Genomic DNA, 22,204 nt, shown 5'->3' with positions numbered 1-22,204 from the left:
AGACAAAACCAAAACTGTTCTCAAATTTTGGACCAGTAATACAATATCTGTTTTTTTATGGCATCTTATTTTTACAGTCATGGATATTTAAAATGCAATGAGAAAAATAACATATTCAACCCGAAAATACAGAAAATGTACTCCCCCCAAAAAATATGAGAAGGTGAAAAATACCTTTTTTTTCTCTCTTTGGATTTTGCACTTCACTGGGGAAGCTTAAGCACCCTCCCCACGCCCATATAATATCTAAATGGGCGGGGTGAGTCCAATCTCTGGACACACTTCCAAACACTCCTCCGGGGCGCAGCACACAGGACACGCGCGCTAAAGTAAGAAAGCCTTTTGAACTCAGCACCACAATCTCTGACTGTTTCAGGGTGGCTCGCTGTAAAGTTTAAACTTTACTTTGATTTCCAGAGGATTCTTTGTTCGGATGCGAAAGTACAGCGGGCTTCTTATTCTCTCCCTCTGCGTATCGAGAGCATTCTTCATATGATGCTCGGATTTTGCAAAAGTGTTTTCTCCACGCTTTGGATCCAAAATGTGAGGATTTCTGTCGGAATAACTTCGGACGCTGAATAAAGGGAAGCCTGATCTCCGTTGTGACCAGCGTGAAGCTCGTTTTAATCCAACCAAGTCTGAAATGGGGCCGTCATCTAAGCTGCTTCTCGTTGCTTTTTTGGGTAAGAAACTTTTCCCCATGTGCTAGTGTTTGTTATTCTGAGGTTTCATGCGCTGCAACAAGTGTCAGTGTTAAAAGATTTTAAAAAAACTGAGCTCAAAGCATGTTTTACTCCACGTGCGCTTGGAAACATGTCCATGTGTTTCGTATTTGTTTTTCTATACAAGCTGTACAGTTAGAACAATTTCAGACGGTCATTTAAGTTAATTTATTTACTTTGCTAATCATTTAAACCGCACATATGTAAGATGTGGGTCACTCATAGGTTAAAATTCCCTTCATCACACCTGTTCACTATCATGGCTTGATGTTTGCCTCCATTCAGGACAAACTTTGTGTTAACTTTGCGCCTTATGCCATAGTGATGTATAAAGGTTAGAAGGCAATAAAAATCTTCCCCGAGGCTGCTGGGCAGATGAAAGCGCTGCGAGAGTTAAGAGCCACTTAAAACATCCAATCCTGATGAAAACCCTGTCTGAGCAGCAGAGGATTATGGGACTGCAGTTGACCCAATCCATCTGTTGCCAGTGACAGTGGAAGGCAACATTTGGCAGCAACTTCAAATAACCTGGTTGAGATAAAAAAACATTTTGGGGTCCACTTATCCTTAAGTGTGTTTAAGTGAATCCGAACGTTCAATTAAGTGGTGTGTTATTGCAGCCTTTCAGAGTGGCAATGAAAATGCACTGTCAGGCTAGATTAGAGTGCGCTGTAAATTTACTGGGAGAGAAAACCTCAGCGTGTCTTTGGAGAGCAAAACGGAAAGGTTAAAAAAAAAAGCCAAGAAATGGACCCACGGAAGAGCAGCTGCTTCTATTTCACCTTTTTACTGAATCTAATCTATTCTGCTCAGTGGACCTCAATGGAGCCATGAAGTTTTTATTGTATCTGCATATAGATATTGGCTTAACTGACAGCTTTACTTTAATGTTCATTTCAGAGTAGTTGCTGTTGTTTTTTTTTATCATTATATTATTTTGTGTGTGGTGGCCATGTGGCTATAGTTTCTTTAAATTTTCAGAAAAGTTGAAAGAATAGAAAGTAGCAATAAAAAAATAGAAACACATTTCACCCATATTTGCTATAATTTGACTAATATTACACATATATTGCCAAAATTGGCATTTTGGTTCAAAAAAGGGGTTAAAAAAAAAAGAAAAAATACACATTTTAATCTCATGCCTGCCTCTGAAATCCAGATTGGACAGATGTGCTATTGTATTATAAAATCATAGCCAATAATTCTGTACTTAACATCACAGTAGTCACTGTAAAGTAACTTTAGTGAATGGTAATACACCAACAAAACCGGCTACGTTGCTGACACACTGTGATTGAAATCATTTAAAGGAGTTTGTGTTGATGTCTTGAAGGTTCATAAAAGCATTTGTGCAAAATGCCTAAAACATAATATATCGTATCAGCTAGTGCTGTCAGTCTGCCGATGCATCGGTCTGGCTCTGCAAAAGCTGCTGTAATTTGGGGTTGCACTGGGTTGGATGCCAGTTACCAGCATTTATCAGCTGTTAAAGTGGTCTGGAAGTCAAAGCAGTTTGAGACTAGCAGATCTCCAAAGACGCCAAATAACCATTTCCATAATTGCAAAGCATCACTCAGACAATTTGCACAATAATTTCATAGCGAGAGGGAGAGTCATGCCGGCATAACTGAGAGAGATGCAGTCAAACTGCAGCGAAAGGAAGCGAGGAAAGGAAGTAGGAGGCACAATTTGTAGCCCGGTTTGTCCTGCACATCTGTATCAGCAGCCAGTGCAGGAATGCAGTAAAAGTGCTGGTTGTGAAGTTTGGATGGATTACAAAACAATCTCATCTCAAGGTCCATTTAGTCACTTTTCTGTAACTTTTATGTGAAGCATGGTCCACATCAGCTGTTGGAGGTGTTGTTGTTGACACTGAAATGCAGATGTTCACATTTCCATTTTTCCTCTTGAAGGTTGAGCTACGAAGAATCAGATGGCTTCCAAGAAAAATCCCCCAAAAACCTTTAAAGTGCCAAAGCAGCTGCTAAATACTCTAAAATGAGACTACAGGGGCCCTGTGAAATTCCTGTTCCATTCGTGTGTGGTCTATGTTGGTGTATTTTTTCAGAATTAAAAAAGTATTATTTTTTTTTATTAATAGTAATTATGGTGGTGACTTTTTTTCTTATTTCTTCAACATTTTTCAAAAACAGTCAAAGGTTTGGATTAAGGAAATTGGAGAAGTGGAAGAAAATGGATGGATGTCTTTAATTTGTCCCAAAGGAAGAAAAATTCTGAACAAAAATAGAAAATGTATTTTCCAACATTTGGTCCAGAGTAAAAAATCTCATCAACCTGATTGCCATGAGCCCCAGAGCCTGAAAATACCTGCTGTTTCTGATGGCTTTTCACTTGGCACCACTGTGATATTGACGATCATGGTTTTGTCTTAGCAACTTGAAATTTGTAGATATGCGTGTCCCACTGAGGAAAATTAAAACTGGGTTTCCTACTCCTGCCACCCTCGGGTAAAAACTTAGACTAGAAGCAATGACGTTCCCTCCTGGCTCAGCCTTCTTAATGTTTAATGCTCACCGCTAGCGTGCATTACACCTGCTAAACATGAGCGTTTTCTGTGCCAAATTACAGCCTGTATGGCTGTACTGTATCTTATTACTTATTTTTCTCTCAAGTTTATATAAGTTTACCTAAATGCATCTAAAATACAAAAACAGGGAGTCAAGTGTAGCTCAAAGCTCCTCTTTCCTTTGACATTGTTTTGGCATTTCCCCCATGCAAGTACAATCTGACAGCTGGCTCTACTCTCTTGTTACTGAACCAAAGCAGTATTTTATGGCTTTTACTTCCTAATCTGTGTAAGTAACTTAGATAAATGTGTACTGGCTTTCGAAATGTGCAATTTTCCTTCTGATCTCCAAGTAGAAAGCCTTTCAAAGTACTCAAGCACCTCCACTCTTCTCTTTTTTTCTTTTCTTTTTTTTTATGTACTCTATAACTTCCCACCTCTGGATGCAGCTGCCCTGAAGTTGAAGTGTCATTTTGTCTACCCTTTTCAACTCCTGCGCGGTCACTGCCAGACTCTGAGATAACAAGAAGAAAAGTCCTTTGTCTGGTCTCTGCTCTGGAAATTTAGGATTTTTCTCTTCCCATAAATACTGTACAGTCTCTCTTCTTGTCAGGGGTCCCAGCCTTCTTACCTCACCAGTGGGATCGGGCCAACTGGAAATGTTCGCCGTGGTTTGGGACTCTGGGAGTTTTGTGGGTGCTTTGATTTAGATAGAGCAGCAGTTTGGGAAAGCAGCAGCAGCAGCGAAGGGCCAGAAAGAGTTTGAGTGGAGCCGTTCTGATTATTGCCTTCACGAACGAAGAGTTAAAAAAAAAAAAAAAAAACTAGTGGAAGAAAGTCACACATTCAACACTAAAAAAGTGCAAAGAAGCAGGCGTCTGATGCCTCCTCTTATAAAGTCACTTTTAACAAGCTACGTATAACCTCCATATAATCATTTCCTCATTTATTTCCCTGTCTGAGTCTGTTTTCCATTTCGAGTAGGTCCACATTTGTCTTTGATGTAATGTAAGAAGATTTGTAACTGTGGTTCAAAACGAAGCTCACGTTTCATTATAATTTTGATATTTGCACAGGCTTCCCTATGACACTGCTGACTCTGGATCAGGTCTGTCTAACGTCATGACAGAAAGATATCAGCGATGTTGCTCACAATCTTATCACAAAGAGAAAAAAAAAACATTTGACCACGACTTAGGAAAACATTGTTGGAGATAACAAATTATGTCTTAATCTAACGAAACAGCAGATTTTCACAGAAACAAAGATTTATTATTCTCCTCCTTCATTCTCAGGCTGTTGCGTAAATCTGACATTAAGCTTCAGTAACCTTTAGAAACCACTCCCTCCTCAAAAAAATTAGTTCTGTCCTTTTTTTTGTTTCTTTTTTGTTTTGGGGAGGTTTTTTTGGTTAATGAACTTATGCTCACACAGTAATGTGAGAAAAAAGTACACCAAGTACCATCTTTACTCCAATAGCCAGCAGATTTGTGTCCCACCACTCAGTTGAAACTCCGTCTCTGCTGTGCGCATGCTTCAGTGCAACATGACTGGCTCAAATGTTTCATAGTTCAGCTGTTGATTGGCTCTTTGTGGATGAGGTGTGAAAACGGCAAATTTCTATTCAGGATTCTTCTTAGTTCCACTTTTCTGGCTTATATGATGCTTCTGAACAAATTCCAGACCCAACTCTGCCAGGTAAAGCTAAAAGATCACAGATCTACCTTTTTTATTATTATTTTTTTTTTTATAAAAAGCACTGTCAATATCAACTAGTATATCTACCGTAATTGAAATTCCCGTTCCAATCTTCATTTTTCTCAGAAAAAATGATCCGATAGTGTTATTCCCCAGTTTTCCAGACAATCCCCGGGTCTCCACTGAGCACAAACTTCAGAAAACATTATGTTAGCAGACTGATGGATAAAATTAGTTTTACATATAGGATATAATTTTAAAAAAATCAGCAAATAAAATCTCAGATGAACCACAACATGACATATTACACTGTCATTGTTTAACAAAAACGAAGCCAAAATGCAGAAGCGTGTGACAAACTAAGTACACCCTCTGAGGTTTTAGCTTGTAGAATCATCTTTAACAGTTTTTAACTTGAAGTAATCGTTCTCTGTGCGACTGGATCGGGCTCTCGTTTGATTGCTAACGAATTCTGGCCAACTCGTCTTTACAGTTTCGTTCAGTTCATTGAGGTTTCCATGAACTCATCTAGGCACAGCTCTCTTAAGGTTCCACCACAACATTTCAATCAGGTTGAGGTCTGGACTTTGACTGGGCCGTTGCAACATCTCGATTCTTTTCTTTTTCAGCTATTCAGCCATGGGGATCATTTGACTGTAGAGTAGAGGAGTTCACGGTCAACTCAATGACTGTAAGGTGCCCAGGTCCTGGCTGCAAAACAAGCTCAAATCATCACCTTCAATCAACACTGATATAAGCTGTTTTTTCTATTATATTGCCTTTGCTTTTTTTGCTAAACGTGCTGCTGCGTGTTGTTGCCAAACATCTCCACTTTGGTCTGATCTGTTTGAAGGACACTGTCCAAGAGGTCCTGTGGTTTTCCTGTTCGTTCTAGAGCCAAGAGGCTGGCATACCTTCCAAACAAGCCATACTTGTTCATTCTTTTTCTGATTGTGCTGTCCTGAACTTTTAGCATTTAACATGCTAATTAAGGCCTGTGCGGTCTAAGATGTAGCGCTTGGGTTTGGGGGGGGGTTTGCAATTTATCTCAGCTTTGCACGTTGTGACCTTGGGGTGAATTTGCTGGGACGTCCACTCCTTAGAAGATTGGTTACAGTCTTGAATGATTTGCACTTGTGAATAATCTTTCCGCTGCATAATGACAGACTTCAAACTGTTTGGAAATGGCCCTTCCCAGATTAATGGGCAGCAACAAAAGCTTCTCTGAGATCATCTCTGACTTCTTTCCTGCTTGAATGCTCCACACCAGCACACCCCCGAACTGCTTTTGCATTTTCTCTTAAAAAATTCTTCTGTTAAATACATAATGGCACGGTGTACCACTTTATGTTCTATTCACCTAATTTATAACCGGGTAACAGTTTCGCAGCTAGATTTCTGTTAGTTTTCTTTTGGATGTGCTCAACCCTTAAATTCACCTGCTATTAAACCCAAGGGGTTGCATAAAAGTGTTAAGTGTGTTTTAGATTATACATCTCACCAGGTTTCCTTTTTTAACACTCTCAAGCGCACACTGTTAGTTTTTGCTCTCATCATAGTGAAAACAAGCTGTTGGCAGCCGCTCAGATCGTTGCTGTGGTCCAAGCCGAGTGCAGGTGTTAAAAAAACCAAAAAAACATTTATATACATACATGCATAACATGCAGCAAACTGTGAAGTGTCTCCTTTGATTTTTAAGATCAGCTACAGCAAACAGAGCAGCGTTACTAATACCACCAGCTGAGTCGGGGGATCAAGTCTCTCCCACTGTCCAGTGTTTCCATTCAGCAGTGCTGTGATGTGGTGATTTGCACACAAGCCTGGGCTAGCTCTCATAGGAGCTGCCCGACTGGGTGTAAAACAGCTGGATGGAGCTTTGTTCTTCATGGAGCTTTTGGCTTCTTTTAATCAGATGTTTTTCTCCCTCCTTCAGTGTTATTAGTCTCAAATTAAAAGCTCAGAGGTGACCGCAGTGGCATTCCTGGGCATTAAATGATATTGCCAGGCAAGTCGGGTCTGATAGAAAGAATTCATGGCAAAGTCTTCATATTTCAAGGTAGATTTTGATGATATCGGAGTATTACATGGCATAAATCCTTGAGGGAATGTGAGCTTCGGGGCTTTTCTCTGGCTGTAGGCTTTTTAAGTGCTTTCATTTCCGACATTTTATCCCTTTAAGCTCAGTCCATCGCTGAAGGTATTGTTTTTCCATGTGGTGCGTCAAGGGCACGCGGGCGGTGTGGGAACTGAGCATACAAATCTTCGTCATTTGTCTTGGTTCGTTTGAATGTTGTTGTTAAAAGTGAGTGGAAGCCGAAATTCACTAATTGGCCCTCAACCTGTCTCATGATCTGCTCATTTTCATTCATACCAGGTGTTACAGGTTGTTGGAGCAGCCATGTAATCTCTGGCAATGACAAGAGTTAAAATGACAAACTTAAACCTTCTAAACACTTCAAAGAGGCCTGGCAGATTGAAAGCATGAGGGAGACTGCTGTTCCGTTTGATCTCAGCGTAATTGGCCTTCCCAGTTGTCCTAAAAGCGGTAATTTTTTAGAAGGTAAAGATATGCCAGAATAAACAGATTCCTCTGTGGTTTATCCAGCCTTTCAAACTCGGTGACCCCAACATTTGATGTTCAAACGCTGCTCAATGGTAATTCAACAGCTGTTTACAATGTAATTTTTCGTTTTGATTGTTTTACATTTGTTATTGTACGTAAAGGCTCGTCATCATCATCTTTGTTTTCTCATCGTCTTGTTCCCACAGTTTGGGTTGAAGGTTCCTCTCTTCACTACTCGGAAAGCCGCTCAAGTCGCCTCTATCCAGAGAAAACCTTTGGCCGATCTATCAAAGACTCCCAGTGCCAGCACATGCTAAAGCACCTTCACAATGGCGCCCGGATCACTGTGCAGATGCCTCCCAGCGTGGAGGGCCACTGGGTGTCCACCAGGTTGGCGTCTTTTCTCTGTATCTTCCCCCTAACCAAAATCTTTAAGAGTTTGCATTACTCTCTAGCAAGCTACTACTTTCACTTCATTATAGTAAGAAACTCTTAGCAGGAGGTGATTTTTTTTTTTTTTTTTTTTTTTTTTTTTTTTTTTAATTAAAGCTTACATTACTTTCACTGTGAGTCAATGTGTGTTCACCACATTTCTTTATTTTTACGCCCACTGATGTGGTTCACAGGCACATGGGAGTGGTTTGGAGGCTTCCTTTAAACTAATGGTTGCAACTCAACAATGGGGAAACAGGAACACAAATAGTAATAGACAAACTCATTGGTTATGATGTTAAAAAAGAACAACAGCAAGTGGGTGGGGCTTTTGCTCTTTATATATAGATATATAGATACAGATTAGTTTCAGCCTCCTACTGTCAGGTCTGACATGTCTGAGCTTCTCTGAATGCACCACCAGACAGAAACTTACGCTGATCTCGTGACATTCTTCACAAAAGAATAAACCAAAGACGTACAACCAATAAAAAAGGCTGAAGCTAGTCAATCTTCTGTGCAGATTAATTGGGTTATATTTCAAACATGCTGTTTGTGAAACTCAAGGCAAGGAACATGAATACCACTCAGCTCTTCACACAAACATAAATGTTTTTAAGGGGGGGTTTTTTTTGTTTCTTTTTAACAGCCATCTGTCCTCTCTTTCAGCTGTGAGGTCAGACCAGGCCCAGAGTTCCTGACACGCTCCTACAGGTTTTACCCCAACAACACCTTCCAGGCTCACCAGTTTTATTATGAGGACAACCACTGCACCAAACCCATCTACACGCTGGTGATTCGGGGTCGACTGCGCTTACGCCAGGCTTCCTGGATCATCCGCGGTGGCACAGAGGCGGAGTACCAGCTCCATCGTGTCCAGATGGTGTATCACACAGCCACCGTGGACAAAGAGCTCAGCCAGAGGCTCAACCGCAGCTGCCGAGGGGCAGTGAAGGGCGCCTGGGAACCCAACGCGATGTACGAGCTGGTGAGCGAGGAGGGCGACTACGACTGCACCAGAGAGCTTAACTTTGCCATGCATGAGCTGCAGCTGCTGAGAGTGGAGAAGCAGTACCTGCACCACAACCTGGATCACCTGGTGGAGGAGCTGTTTCTAGGAGACATACACACTGAACCATCGCAGAGGTTGTACTACAAGCCGTCCAGCTACCAGACCGCTTTGCAAAACGCCAAGGCAAGTCCCTAATGATCCTCCCTCGCTTAGGGCTTAGTGCATTGATGCTATTATGTAGCCTTAGACTTGATTCTAGAACAGAGTTTGTCCACTTGTGGGTCGTAATATTAAATTAAAGAGTTTTTATAATTACAAAACATTAAAAAATAAGTTTTGGGGCGTCCATAACTTTGAACTATTGTTATAGCCTTAAAAGTCTACTGCTGTACTTCAGCACAACCTGTTGGGTTGTCTAAAAGCCTACATTTTTTAAATCAGCAATAGTGTGACTGTATATAAAAGATGGCAACACTCATTAGTCAATTAAGTACCATCATGACGCATCAAGCTGAGTGTCATCACTGTCGCCATCTTTGTGTTTTGTAACCAGACATGGAGTGGATAGACTGTGAAGCTCTTAGACACTGAACCCTCGCACGGAAATCTCATTCTGAAACATGCACCCTTTGATCCTCTTTTGACTCTAGTGGGAACTGTAATTTACAAAATGAACATTATGTTGTATTAAAGACAGCTTGAAAGTAGTAACTCGGCTCAAAAGCTGATCTGCAGAATGTTTGTTTAGCATTTTCCAACAGACTTTCTTTGCAACCAGGCTCCTTTTTGAAACCAGCAGTCGCCCCCTTAAGGGCATTAGAAAGAATGCAAGTTTAAGGCACACCCACTTCGGTTTCAAATGTCACAACTGGAAGCTACTTCCATCTTTTATGCACAGTCTGTGGTTAAGACACTAGGTTTCTCTGTCAGTAAACAGCCAGTATTATTTTAAAGTTGGTAAGGCAGGGACTATGTTGAAGTTTGTAGTTGTGCAGAATCTCTGCCAGTAACAACAGTTATTACCTGCAGGGGATAGCTGCCTCACTGTGCAGGAACCATGACTTACCAGTAGGAGTCCTTAGTTGAGCGACGGGAATGAGAACTCTTCCCACCCAGAAACCTGACGTTTGTATTCATTGGATCGTAGGTAGGGTTTTGTTTTCTGTCCCGAGCATGCAACTCAGTGTGCAACCTCAGCTGAACTCCATCCCTGCTGTGTTGACCCTCCACGCCACAAAGACCACACACACCAGATAGAACCTGAGCTGACCTGAAAAACATACATTTTAATTTGGGAGCTATCTTATGTATAATTTAACCAAAATCAGTGAGGAGACCAGGATAAACTGTTTACTAATTGTGTTTATTGTGTTTTAGAGGGAAGGCCTGTTGTTTTTGTTGTTTTTTTAGGGGGGGAAATTACATTATTCTGCTGAATTATCGAGTTATTGATAATCCAAATTATTCTGAGGCGGTTAAGCCCATCTGTTGTACCTAACTGATATCTATTTAGAAAACCCTAGTCTGTGTTAGGATCTCTGTGTAAGTCAATAATCTTGAGCTTAGACCTTTGCACACTAAATATTTGCACTGAAAGAAACCAGAAACTATCTACATACTGATTTCATCTCCACTGTGCTTACAGGATGTAATTTCTGTATTTACACTGCTGAAAAGGAGTTTCCCCGCTGGCTGAAACCCTAGAGTGATGTTTTCACTGTCACCCTCTACAGAGATCACAATGAAATCCTGTTCGGGTCCGCTGTCTAAATAAACATTCATATGTATGGGGATGACGGGGCTTGGTGTTGCTGATCAGAATGTAAACAGTGTGTGGGGTGATGAGCTGTGATCAGACAAGCTCCCCTGTGGCGCTGTAATGACCAGAGCTGCTCTCCTTAAGCCCCTCTGGCCTGCAGAGATGCAATGTGAAACCGAGCCTATCTCTGGGAGCAATCATCATGCGGTATTCCTAGAATTTGGATTGATGCGGCCATATGAATTAGTCCAGTGAGCACATACCAGCTCCGATCTTATGCGTGCCTGGGGCTCAAATCAAACTGTTGCATGTGCTCCGTTTTGTCTTCAATCTTTTTGGAATAAAAAAAGGAAGTTGGACTGTTGGCGGAATTTTCAGTGACACTTCCAAACTGGGAATCAGTCCTAGAGTTGCAGCCTTGAAGGGAAAAAAGGGAGTTTTTGCTTCTGTCTCTTTCATTTCTGTTACCACTCCGGTTCAGTTAATGTCAGTGAAGTTTCTTTTTAACAAACCTTATAAAAAGTATTCTCTTCCCTGAAACACCGCCAGTCTTTTTGTGTATTTTCGAAACATCCTGCTGTCAAGCTAGAACAGGGACTGTTTCTTTGCCAGGAAGCAGTTCCAATAAAAACTCTTCAGTGTGTTCTTCAGATTACTGAGAAACAAAAGATTGTCTCTCAGTAACCTGAAGAGTGTTTCTGTTACAGAAATACTCTTCTTAATTTCTTTAAATCCCATCCATCCATTCTCTTTGCTTATGCTTTTCAGGGGGAGCCTATCCCATCTACCATAGGGCAAGAAGCTGGGTATACCCTGGACAGGTCACGAGCCTGATGCAGGGCTAACGTAGAGAGACAGACAACCATTCACACTTGCATTCACACCTAAGGGCAGTTTAGAGTCACCAATTAACCAAAACCCCATGGTATGTCTTTGGACTGTGGGATTTTCATTAAATGCATTAATCAAAACGGTGCATGCATCTACATAAGAAGATTATTGCCAATCACTACAGCTGCACTTTGCACTTTAGATCATTTTAATCACATTAAAAAAATGGATGTAGTCTTTGCACCTAATGCTTAATTATGCCAGTTTATGTATGTGTTTGCCTATGAAGAACCTATAGAGAGCCTTTCAGCCAATGCCAACATGCTCCCCTACAGTCCTCCAAAATCCCAAATGCATGGCGCGCTATATGGATGACTCTGTGTATCAGTTGAATGCTGATTGGTTGAAAAATGTGCCAGAAAAGGGAAGGGAGCACCAGGAAAGTACACAAGAATTGGCTTTCCATAGTTTTTAACACTCAGTTTGACTCCTCTGCACTGCTGGCTAATGGACCAGCAACAGCACAAGCAAGAGTAGCGCACATGGGTGTGCCCCCATCTGACAAGATGCTGTCTGCAGGTAGATGGGCAGTATTTAGCTGCCAGCACACAGCCACTGCTGTACCATAATTTCCCCTTAAAAGGTGAATCCAGTGTCAAAGTGCCTTAAAACTGCATTCTTTCTAATGACCAACAGGGGGGCGACTCTTTAGGTTACAAATAGAAATCGGATCTGAAATTTAAAAATGACTCTGCAACTTAATCACTCATTTAAGTTTTTATTAAACATGACTTGATGTTTGTCCCGTTTAATTAAACTACTTCTCCGTGATGTAGTGGTAAATACATTCACCATACTCGCAAAATACCTACGGTTAGAGATTGGGTGTAGACAAAAGTCCCAGAGACTCACAAGCTGATATCTTCATGGCTCCAATCCTAAGCCTGAATGAATGGGATGGTGTCCGGCATAAAATCTGTGCCAAAACAAACATGCAGATCAGTCCACTGTGCTGATCGCTTGCTAAATAATGAAGTAGAATAGAAGATACGTGCTCCAAGGTTTTAATCGTATTCTCAGATTCAGCAATCTCTCATGTTTAGTTTAGTTTAAAAACAAATATGGTGATGGCTGAAATTCCTATCTTGAGGGTGTTGTTCACAGACCAATGTATGATGTCATCTCAGATACACAGGCTGTGATTTCAGCATCTTTCAACTCAGTGTGCTGGTTTTAAAACCATCAATTTCACTGCTTTGATTTACATTCAGACACAAACATAGTGGAGCGTTTAGTAGCTAAAGGTATTTACAAAAAGAGATGTTGGAGACCAGAACAGTGCTCAAGGAATAAACACTGGACATGATGGTAATAAAATACAGTTTAACTTGATTTAATGCAGAATAGATTCTTTGAAACTCCACTGTATTTGAGTGGAAACCAAACTCTTGAAGGTGAACATTATAAAACTTGCAAAAAAAGTAGCTCCTTAGTAACTCCCCATTTGGGTAAACGTGGTCATTTGTTTCTATAATAACACAAATGTCTACATTACAGTATTGTTTTTCACGGCATTTTTCAGTTACAGTAAATTAAGTTTCGTATATTTTCTTGGTAAAGCAGCAGTACAGAGTACCGCACTCGTTCTTACTCGAAAAGCACTCAACTGGACCATCTCTTGAGGTTGTAATGGTTTCTTTTTAGGGATTTTTTTTTATTTTTTTTATTGCCATGGTGATGATCCAATACATTAATCTTGAGCAGTGTACCCAGGGCTGGTCCCAGGACTGGTCCCAGGCCAGAACATTTGCTGGTGCCAGCATGTTCATTTGTGGTTCCTGGGTGGAACTCAGCAGTGATGCAAGAGCAAAGCGGGGGACTGTGTTTTTAAGTTTTCTGTCGCCCCGGCTCATTGCTGCGTCACTGAGGCAGCGTAATGACCACTTGATAATGATCCTTGTTAAGAAGGGATCAGTTTTGGGGTTTTTTCTATATTGTTGCTGTTTTTAAAGTGTTGTGTTTGCTCATTTTGTGTGTGTACTTGTTATGCTGCTCTTGGTCATTTCTTTCATGAAAGTACCTCAAAACTTGAGCAATAAAGCCGGTCAATCTGAGATGAAAGGTTTTTTATGAATTCCCAGGAAGTCGTCTTACAGAAGGGATACTGGTATAGCTCAATGGATGCCAGTTTAAAAAAATCAAAGTATTAGGACTGTCTGTTTTGCCAACAGGTCTCTACGGAAGGTTTTGAAAGTCTGATATGGTTTCAGTTTCTCATAAAATGTTTGCTCCTGGACATCAGCTTTCCCTGAACTACGTCCCAAATGGAAGAATTCAGCTCTAATGCTCCTTTATCTGCCATGACTTGGATTGCACTTTATTTGTACGTCACCTCTGTTCAGTATAGTAAAAAAAAAATGAAATGAAATGGGGGGGGGAAAGTCACTTATATGTAGCAAGGGTAGTAATATCCTCCCTCATTTCCTCCGTTTTTATTTTCTTCATTTCCAGTAAAGTTATAAAATACTTTGCTTCTAACTAAAAGTGCGTCCAGCATTTCATGGCAAGCCGGACACTGTAGGCTCAACACGGCAAAGAAACCTGCCTGCTAATGATTTCCTGTTAAATACAAGGTTGAACTCTTGGCTGGAGTCTTTGGTCACTGACACACTGAAAACCCATCCATGCTCAGATCCACTTAAACTTCTCAGCATTTTTGCTGGTTATGAGGGCATTTATCCCACTTGTACATCAAACATAATTAACCCGTTTACAAGTAAATAAAAGGGAACTACTCTGATGAAGCAGCCTTTTATTTTAAATGTAGTTTTTAATTGAACAATTAAATATTCAATCAAATATTCTCCACCACCACCAGTTTGTTTGTCAGTAAATAGTTTATAAACATTTAACACATGCTTTATGACACTACCGTTATTATTACGTACAGAATTTCTTAATGCTCGTCATTGTCAACAATTGTAACTAAAATCAGAGTTTCAAATAAAAAAATAAAAATTCCAAATTTTGATCAAGAAACGCAGGCTCTCACACTCTGGTGTTATTTCAGTCTTCTACTGAAAGTCTCTTTGAACACTGAACTAACTGCATTTACACGGTTTAGATGAGGACGAGTACAAGCATGGCTTGTCCTTGTTCTGGCTAAGATGAGCCCTGTCACACCTGTGCACTGGGTTTATTCATTTATTTTTACACAAAATTTAGATTCATTTTTGGTTAGTTTAATCTTTTTCATATTCTCATATTTTTCTTATGATTATTACAGATTCACAGGTGGCCATAGAAGACTATCTGCCTCCATCTAACCCTCTCCCTAGTGTCCTCTGCATGTCCTCCTTCGCTGTATCCAGAAATCTCCATGTTCAGCATTCTCCTACTCTGCACATGTTCAAACCATCTCGCTTCTTTAAAGCAGCCTGAGCCATTCCTCTGATATGCTAATTTCTAATCCTGTACATCCCGGATTAAAAATAAGCAGTTGTTGAGCTGCACTCCCAGGCAAATTCTTTTCATTTGAAACCTCTGACTTTCCAACTCTGCCCCCCGTTTCCAAACCATACACCGTAGCGGATCTCATTACCATCTTGTAAACCTTCATCTTCACTCTTGCCGCTATCCTTCTGTCTTAAATCACCCCTGATGCTGCGCTCTCTTCCTCACCTCTCCTGTGCACTGTCTGTGGCTTTGGATGATTTACCCCAAGTATCTGAACTCATCCACGTTCACTCCCTCTGCTCCTGAACATTTCCCCTGGTACACCTCACCGTCTCACCAGGCAGTTTAAATCATTAGCTGCAGAGCTGATATCTGTACAGTTATGTCCACTAATCAAGAGAGGATGAATTACCCATAATCCTTTGTGAATGAGGCCATCTGTGATTTAATGCTCTCCTTTATGCACTTTACTCTTTATGCAGTGGATGTGGGAAATAAACTCCCTGGTCCATCTCTCTCTTCATCCATTGTCCAAAGTGAGCATTTTTTTTTTTCCTTCATAATTGATGATTATGATTACAACAGTTAAATATTGCTATATTAATGAAGCACCTCCAGCCCCCCACTCACAACTTTTCTGGAAGAAACTCTGAGCTTGTAGTGTCATTTTGTTTGATTTATATTTTCAGATAACATTATCAGGAAAAGAAGCAACAACAAAAAAACCCTGCACTGGTTTAAATCATTGGTAGTGTCATGATATATGGGACAGATTGGTATCAGTAGGAGGACATATTCATTGTTAGGCCAGACAGGAAGTCTATATTTTATGGGCTCTGAGTCCCTTCAGATACAAAACATTTTCCACACCTGCGACTGAAACTCTCCGGATTCCGGCTCTTTTTCTTATGTCCACACATATATATGCTAAAATATACGCACATGCTGCATTTTCCTCTCTTCATATGCAACTCTTATATAAACACACACATAGTGCACAGCTTTTAAAAACACACTGTTCTCTCACACATATTCTGGTGGGAGGCCTCCCTTCCAGTCGTCCCATTAACCTTTCGCTCTGAGGCGGTTATGGAGCTGCAGTGGGATTATCTCATCTGCAGGATGTAGTGATACTCCAGCTTTTTCTCCTCATTTTACCGTTCTCCATTTCTTTCTTTCTTTTAAAACTCCCCATAAATCTCATGCAGACATAATGTTGTCTGGGAAAAAGAGCGATTGAGTTGAGAAGGTCAGGTCTTAAATTTTGACCACCCTCAAATAACAAAAAACTGAATTGGTTCCCTGGAGTTCAGTCTTTGGAAGAGATTTTGTGGAATATGGGATGTAGTTTCCAGCTCTGAGTCTGTTGGAGAGCCCCGGCCGTCCTGTCTGTGGACACACGCTGCTCCACCTGACTAGTGATATTAACTGAATATGATTAACTGGTTTTTTTATGCATGTACAAATGTTGTGTGTGTGTGTGTGGCATTAAACCTCAGCATGCTGTTTTCTGTGTAATGGCTTTAAGTAGTCCCGACATCTGTGTTGTACTGTGAAACAATGTGTTCTCTTTGGCTCCAAACACTCCAGAGGGTCAGACTGAATGAAATAGTTTCCTTACTCTCCTCCGAACAGATTCCAGTAGTTCTGTGTGTGAATTTTATGACACAATGTGCTGATGTCATGAAAGGTTTTCAGGACAAACAGATTTCAGTGAACATGCTTCTGTTTTGTCTTTGTTTGAGTAGCAGGCTAAACTTTGAGTTCGTGAACAGTTTGCACTATAATAAGCTGACTGTCTCATAAATGGTTCACTTTTTCTTTTTATCTGACCACTTCTTGTGCAGCCTTGAAATCTTCTCACATCACCCACCTGTATAAATGTAAATGTTGGATGCAGTCGGACTATAGACTGTATAAAACACAGACGTAACCACTGTGAAATCACTCACCACCAGTGTTTTCACCATTGTCATCTCGTGATTTGAACTCAGACATGAGTGGAGTTCTGATTATTGAGATTTTTCACATGACGTCATGTTGTGTACCAATTTAGACATGATGTGACCACTGACTGCCGTGGAAACTGGATTCAAAGAAGGCTTCTTGGGATTGTTTTGGTTGCTAGTAGAGTGTCACTGTCTTCTGTAGTTTTTATGATTGTCTTCAAATACTTGCTAACTGCTAGCCCAGAGGAAGTAAAACTTGGAAAAAGTGCAATGTAAACCAGAAATTGAGAAAATTTGCCATTAAAGTAACAACTTTTACTGTTACTGTTGGCTACATGTTTCATAAAGTGCAACTTTTACTTTGAAGGCAAACGGTTGCAAGATGGTTGCAGATCAGACTTGTTCACACGATCCTACACTATCACCATGATTATCACACATCCAAAAATGACATATAAACCGTGTCAGTATTAACAGCAAATCTTGATTTCATTTCAGTCTTTTGACTAAAACGTCATTTAGCTTTAGTTCTATTTTAAGGATCAGTTGTTTTACTTTTAGTCAAGCAAATATCATAAGATTGTAGTAGAGTAAATATAAGTGTTTTTACCAGTGAGAGTTGTTCCACATGGTTTACAAAAGCAATTTCCTTCGGGGTCAACCTTCAGGATCAATAAAGTTTTATTGAATTGAATTGAAAATGGCTTATTTTTATTGACATCAAATGTGAAATAGCGCCATATGTCTACTCTTTGATTCCTCTCAAGTGTTTACATCGTCTTGTCTCCGTCAGGGGAAAAAAAGTTTGCTTAACGGAAACTGTGACAGTAAAAAATGTAAAAAATGGCTTTACAAACAGCATATTAAGCACTGTCAACATATGAAGAGATTGGCTCATCTTCCAGTGCTTTGTGTCCGACAGTTTGTCACTGGTTAGACATTTAAGGTCTCGAATATTTAGACAACCTTCTAATATATTCTCCACTTTACAGTATCATTGCAAAAACAGCCTGTTTTTCTCCCCCTTTTGTTTTTATTTTATAGCTTCAGTCACCAATCCTTCCACTCAGAATCGGTTTAACTCAGGACACAGTACCCACTCGCTTAGTTTAGCCAATGGTTATTTGGACTGTCATCACTTATGAGTCGCCAGAATCCATTTTGACATCCAATGGCCTCTGGAGGCCACACTGCTGTTAGTCTCTTCCTGTGTGTACATCCCTTTAATCACATGGTATATCCCGCAGAGAACAGCAAAGACTTTATTGTTAGCTATAAGATTATACTGAGTACTTGTATTTCAGGCATCTGGAGCCTTTAAATGTTATTCTTGACATTTGCAAATCAGCGTTTGTTTGTTTGCTAGCAGACCTCGCCATCTTTGGCATGTTGGCATTTTTGTTTGCACATTATTGGCACAATCTGTCAATGCAAACACAATGGATGCCCTCATGTAACGTTTTGCAGATAATCCAGGTTTTGCCAAAAATAACTACTTGAGGGGATGACAGATCTTTTGTCCAGTATGTTGGTGGATATAGTGACCAGCTGTGCAGGCTCGCTTTTATGGAGATCAGAGTTTATGTTGGACAATCGGTGTTGGCAACAATTCATGGATTGTTTTTTGGTTTTTTGCCCTTTATGCACTAACGTTATTGCAGTTTGTGGTATCTTCAGGCAGTTAAATAAATTGTGTTCTTTTGCAGTGTAGACACACATAACATAACTGACTGTTTTTTGTTTTTGCACGAGTTTTTCCAAAAAAAGAATCATGATCCTCTTTGAGGGACAAGCTCTTCACGTTCCGCCTTGCCAGACATCTGATTTCTGTTGTATATCTGTCTTTGAATGCATTGTTACTCATCCAGACTAGTCCAAGAAACATCCAGCTGAGCTCTGCAGGAAACCGCTGTGATGACACACGAAGGCACGTCATCAGGCAGTGATTTAGGAAGTTTTATTTATTTATTTATTTTCATTCCAAATAGCAGAGCATGTATCTTCTATATCACTCGATTATGCTCATTTAACTGTGGGAAGCCAAAACTACAATTGTGACTAAAGCTTGACTGACTGAGATTTATAGTCCTAGTTTGTATGTTTTCAGTAAATATGACTTTAGTCATGTGAAAAATCTCAATAATCTTTAGTGCTTTAGTGCTATGACTTTTTTTTTTGTCTAAACTTACTATTGGTAAAATGAAATCAGTTGTTATGAGTTAAATAAATTTTTTTTTCTTTAGAACCACGACCACAGCTGCATCGCCTGTCGTATCATCTACCGCTCGGACGAGTTCCACCCTCCCATCCTGCCGCCGCGGGCCGACCTGACCGTCGGGTTGTACGGTCAGTGGGTGAGCCAGCGCTGCGAAGTTCGCCCGGAGGTCCTCTTCCTGACCCGCCACTTCATCTTCCACGATAACAACCACACCTGGGAGGGCCATTACTACCACTACTCTGACCCCATCTGTAAACACCCCACCTTCACCATCTACGCCCGTGGCCGCTACAGTCGAGGGCTTCACTCAACCCGCGTCGTGGGAGGAACAGATTTTGTCTTCAAAGGTAACTTAGTGGTGTAATTGCATTTTTACCGTAATGCTGATTCTTAAAAACACTACCAAACCCTATTTTGATACAGTGTAGTTTAAACGCAGTTCCTCTACCAGTTCCTAACATTTTTGGCATGCTCACTTTGAGCAGTGTTTGAATAAAAAGGTTAGACTGTTGCTTGTTTAATTAACTGGTAGTCGTGTTATGATCCATGTGATCCCTATTGACTTCGCAGACACAGTGTTTTCACAATCGATAGAAGGGAAGGACAGAAATAAGAACAAGGTTGTTTCAACAAGCAGAATAAACTGGTTCAATGACACGTCATTTAAAACTCAAGTCTATCTACCATTTGGAGACAGGCTGTAATGAAAGATGGATGCACCTACCCTAATATCGACCATTGGTTTGTGAAGTCTCACTTTGAGGCCTCAAGATCTTGTTGTTGTTGGTTTTTTTTGTTTAAACCTGATATGATGAGTGAGTGTGTCCCTTCTGTGTTAGCATCACTTTTTAGATAAAGAATGTAGTTCTTTGTTTCTTTCCCACATTTCTTAAAGATGGGGCACCCTCAAAGATATGGAGTTTTAGTAGACTTGACTTTCTAAAAAGCGATGCCCATCTTGTATACTGACTGTGCACAGAGCGCAACAATGTTACTCTACGGCAGGGGCGGTGTCCTGCAGTTTTTAGATGTGTCTGTGATCCAACACAGCTGATTCAAAATGGCTAAATTACCTCCTCAACATGTCTTGCAGTTCTCCAAAGGCCTGGTAATGAACTAATCATGTGATTTAGGTGTGTAGACCCAGAGTGAGATCTAAAACCTGCAGGACACCGGCCCTCGAGGCCTGGAGTTGGGGACCCCTGCTCTAGATCACAGTGAAAACAAGAAATGGCCAGCCAGGGTTTCAACAAGTAATACTTGAGAGACAAAAGTTCAGTAATAGTAATAAAAAGGCTTAAAATAAGCACAATAGATCGCTTTAAAGGTCTTCTTATGTCATCTTCTTTTAGTGAACCACATGAGAGTGACTCCCATGGACGTGGCCACCACATCCCTCCTCAATGTCTTCAGTGGTAATGAGTGTGGAGTGCAGGGGTCTTGGCAGGTCGGTGTGGAGCAGGATGTCACCCTAACCAATGGCTGCGTGGCGTTGGGCATCCGGCTGCCGCACACAGAGTATGAGCTGTTCCGCATGGAGCAGGACGCTCATGGACGCTACCTGCTCTACAACGGCCAGCGCCCCAGCGACGGCTCCAGTCCGGACCGCCCGGAGAAGCGAGCCACGTCCTACCAGATGCCCCTGGTCCAGTGTTCATCCAGCAGCCAGCCATCAGATTCCAGCCAAAGGGATGACACACAGAGGCCTCCGTTGCACCCCAACGGCTGCACAGGATGGCACAGAGGCGGCCAGAAACGCGCCGCGCTGGCCATCGCCGCGTTCGTTACTGCTCAACTTCTTTTCTGGCAAAGCTAGAGAGCAGGTTGAGTATTTTATCCACAAAGACACAAAAGAGGAGTGTGGATTCATCAGAGACCCAGAGGGGGTCACAGAGACTGCATTGGTAGACTAAGTTTACATTTGTTGTTTTAATAAATAAAGGAGCATAAAGACTGGTCCCTAAACCTCTGAACTCTTTACCAAAGACTTGAGACTGCTGCACCACAGAAACTGCACTTTAGAGTGGAACCAAAGACTGACCTGTGTTTATACAAACATACAAAGATGTCTTTATATCCACACACAGACATGAGAATATGTTATATATGATCTATTTACCTGCGACTGTTTTATATGATCTATCATCGGAGGACACGCTCGTCACCGTTTACAATAAAATGTACTTAACGTGTTAGAATCTTTTTTTTCTTCTTTTCTTCGACATATAGCCTTGAAGTATGGTGAAGTCAGCAGCAGGTATTGGCCTCCTATTCCAAATAATGACCAAGCTCTTGTCTTGAATGAAATAAAACGCTTTCATGTGCCAACAGTTACCCTCCATGTAATCTAGAGAGATGTTTTTGTTCCCTCGCCGCTCAGACAGCTGCTTCCTCGCTGGCAGACACTCGACCTTGAGTCCAACGAGGCGGTTTTGTAGTTACGCAATGCTCACAGTGGGAACGACACCTGGAAAAGTGACAAACTACCACATCCGAGAATGCAGGAGATCACTTCAAGTGAGAGCTACATTAGTTTGTCCAAGTCATTCTCTATACTACTAATAAAGTGGATATTTTGGTTCTTTATCAATCTATTGCAACTGTGAACGATGACTGTTTTATTTCTCTCTGACTATACGCAAAGATCTAAAGGCAGGTTTAGATCTTCTGCCAGTTACTTTCTTGAGTCTATAAAACCTGTGATCAAATGGCCGTAACATTTAATAAACATTCAGAGGTCCACTTCTATTTAAAACAAATATGAAAGCAGTGAAGCTATATATGAGTTCTAGACTTCAGGCAGCCATCGACTCCAAAAGATTTTTATCTAAGTGTTAGAAACTAACCTTATTAAAAATTGTTTGTCTAATTTTGAGCCTCTAAAAATGGGACTGTGTATAAAAATGTCTCATCTCTTCAAGCTTTTTGAATTAAAGCTGAGAATTTTCCCTTTAGTCACATCTTAATTGTTTGGTTTCCACTGTGGCTGTGTGAAGAAGAAAATCTACTGTATATAATCACTTCAGTGATATTACCG

The 22,204-nt window shown here is 40.8% G+C and overlaps 1 protein-coding gene across 1 annotated transcript; it reads left to right on the top strand.

Moving 5' to 3' along the window:
* Nucleotides 1-208: 208 nt before the first annotated feature.
* On the top strand, nt 209-21,761 carry LOC113011419 (protein APCDD1). The gene is made up of 6 exons (XM_026150994.2): nt 209-329; nt 418-683; nt 7,717-7,900; nt 8,612-9,137; nt 19,193-19,514; nt 20,520-21,761. The coding sequence occupies exons 2-6, from the start codon at nt 644-646 to the stop codon at nt 20,981-20,983; spliced, it is 1,536 nt and encodes a 511-aa protein (XP_026006779.1). The 5' UTR covers nt 209-329; nt 418-643; the 3' UTR covers nt 20,984-21,761.
* Nucleotides 21,762-22,204: the final 443 nt, after the last annotated feature.

The sequence above is a fragment of the Astatotilapia calliptera genome, chromosome 18 (assembly GCF_964374335.1).
Source record: "Astatotilapia calliptera chromosome 18, fAstCal68.1, whole genome shotgun sequence".
Taxonomy (NCBI): Eukaryota; Metazoa; Chordata; class Actinopteri; order Cichliformes; family Cichlidae; genus Astatotilapia; species Astatotilapia calliptera.
Note: the sequence above shows the minus strand (reverse complement) of the source record. Positions and strands in the feature narration are given on the sequence as shown.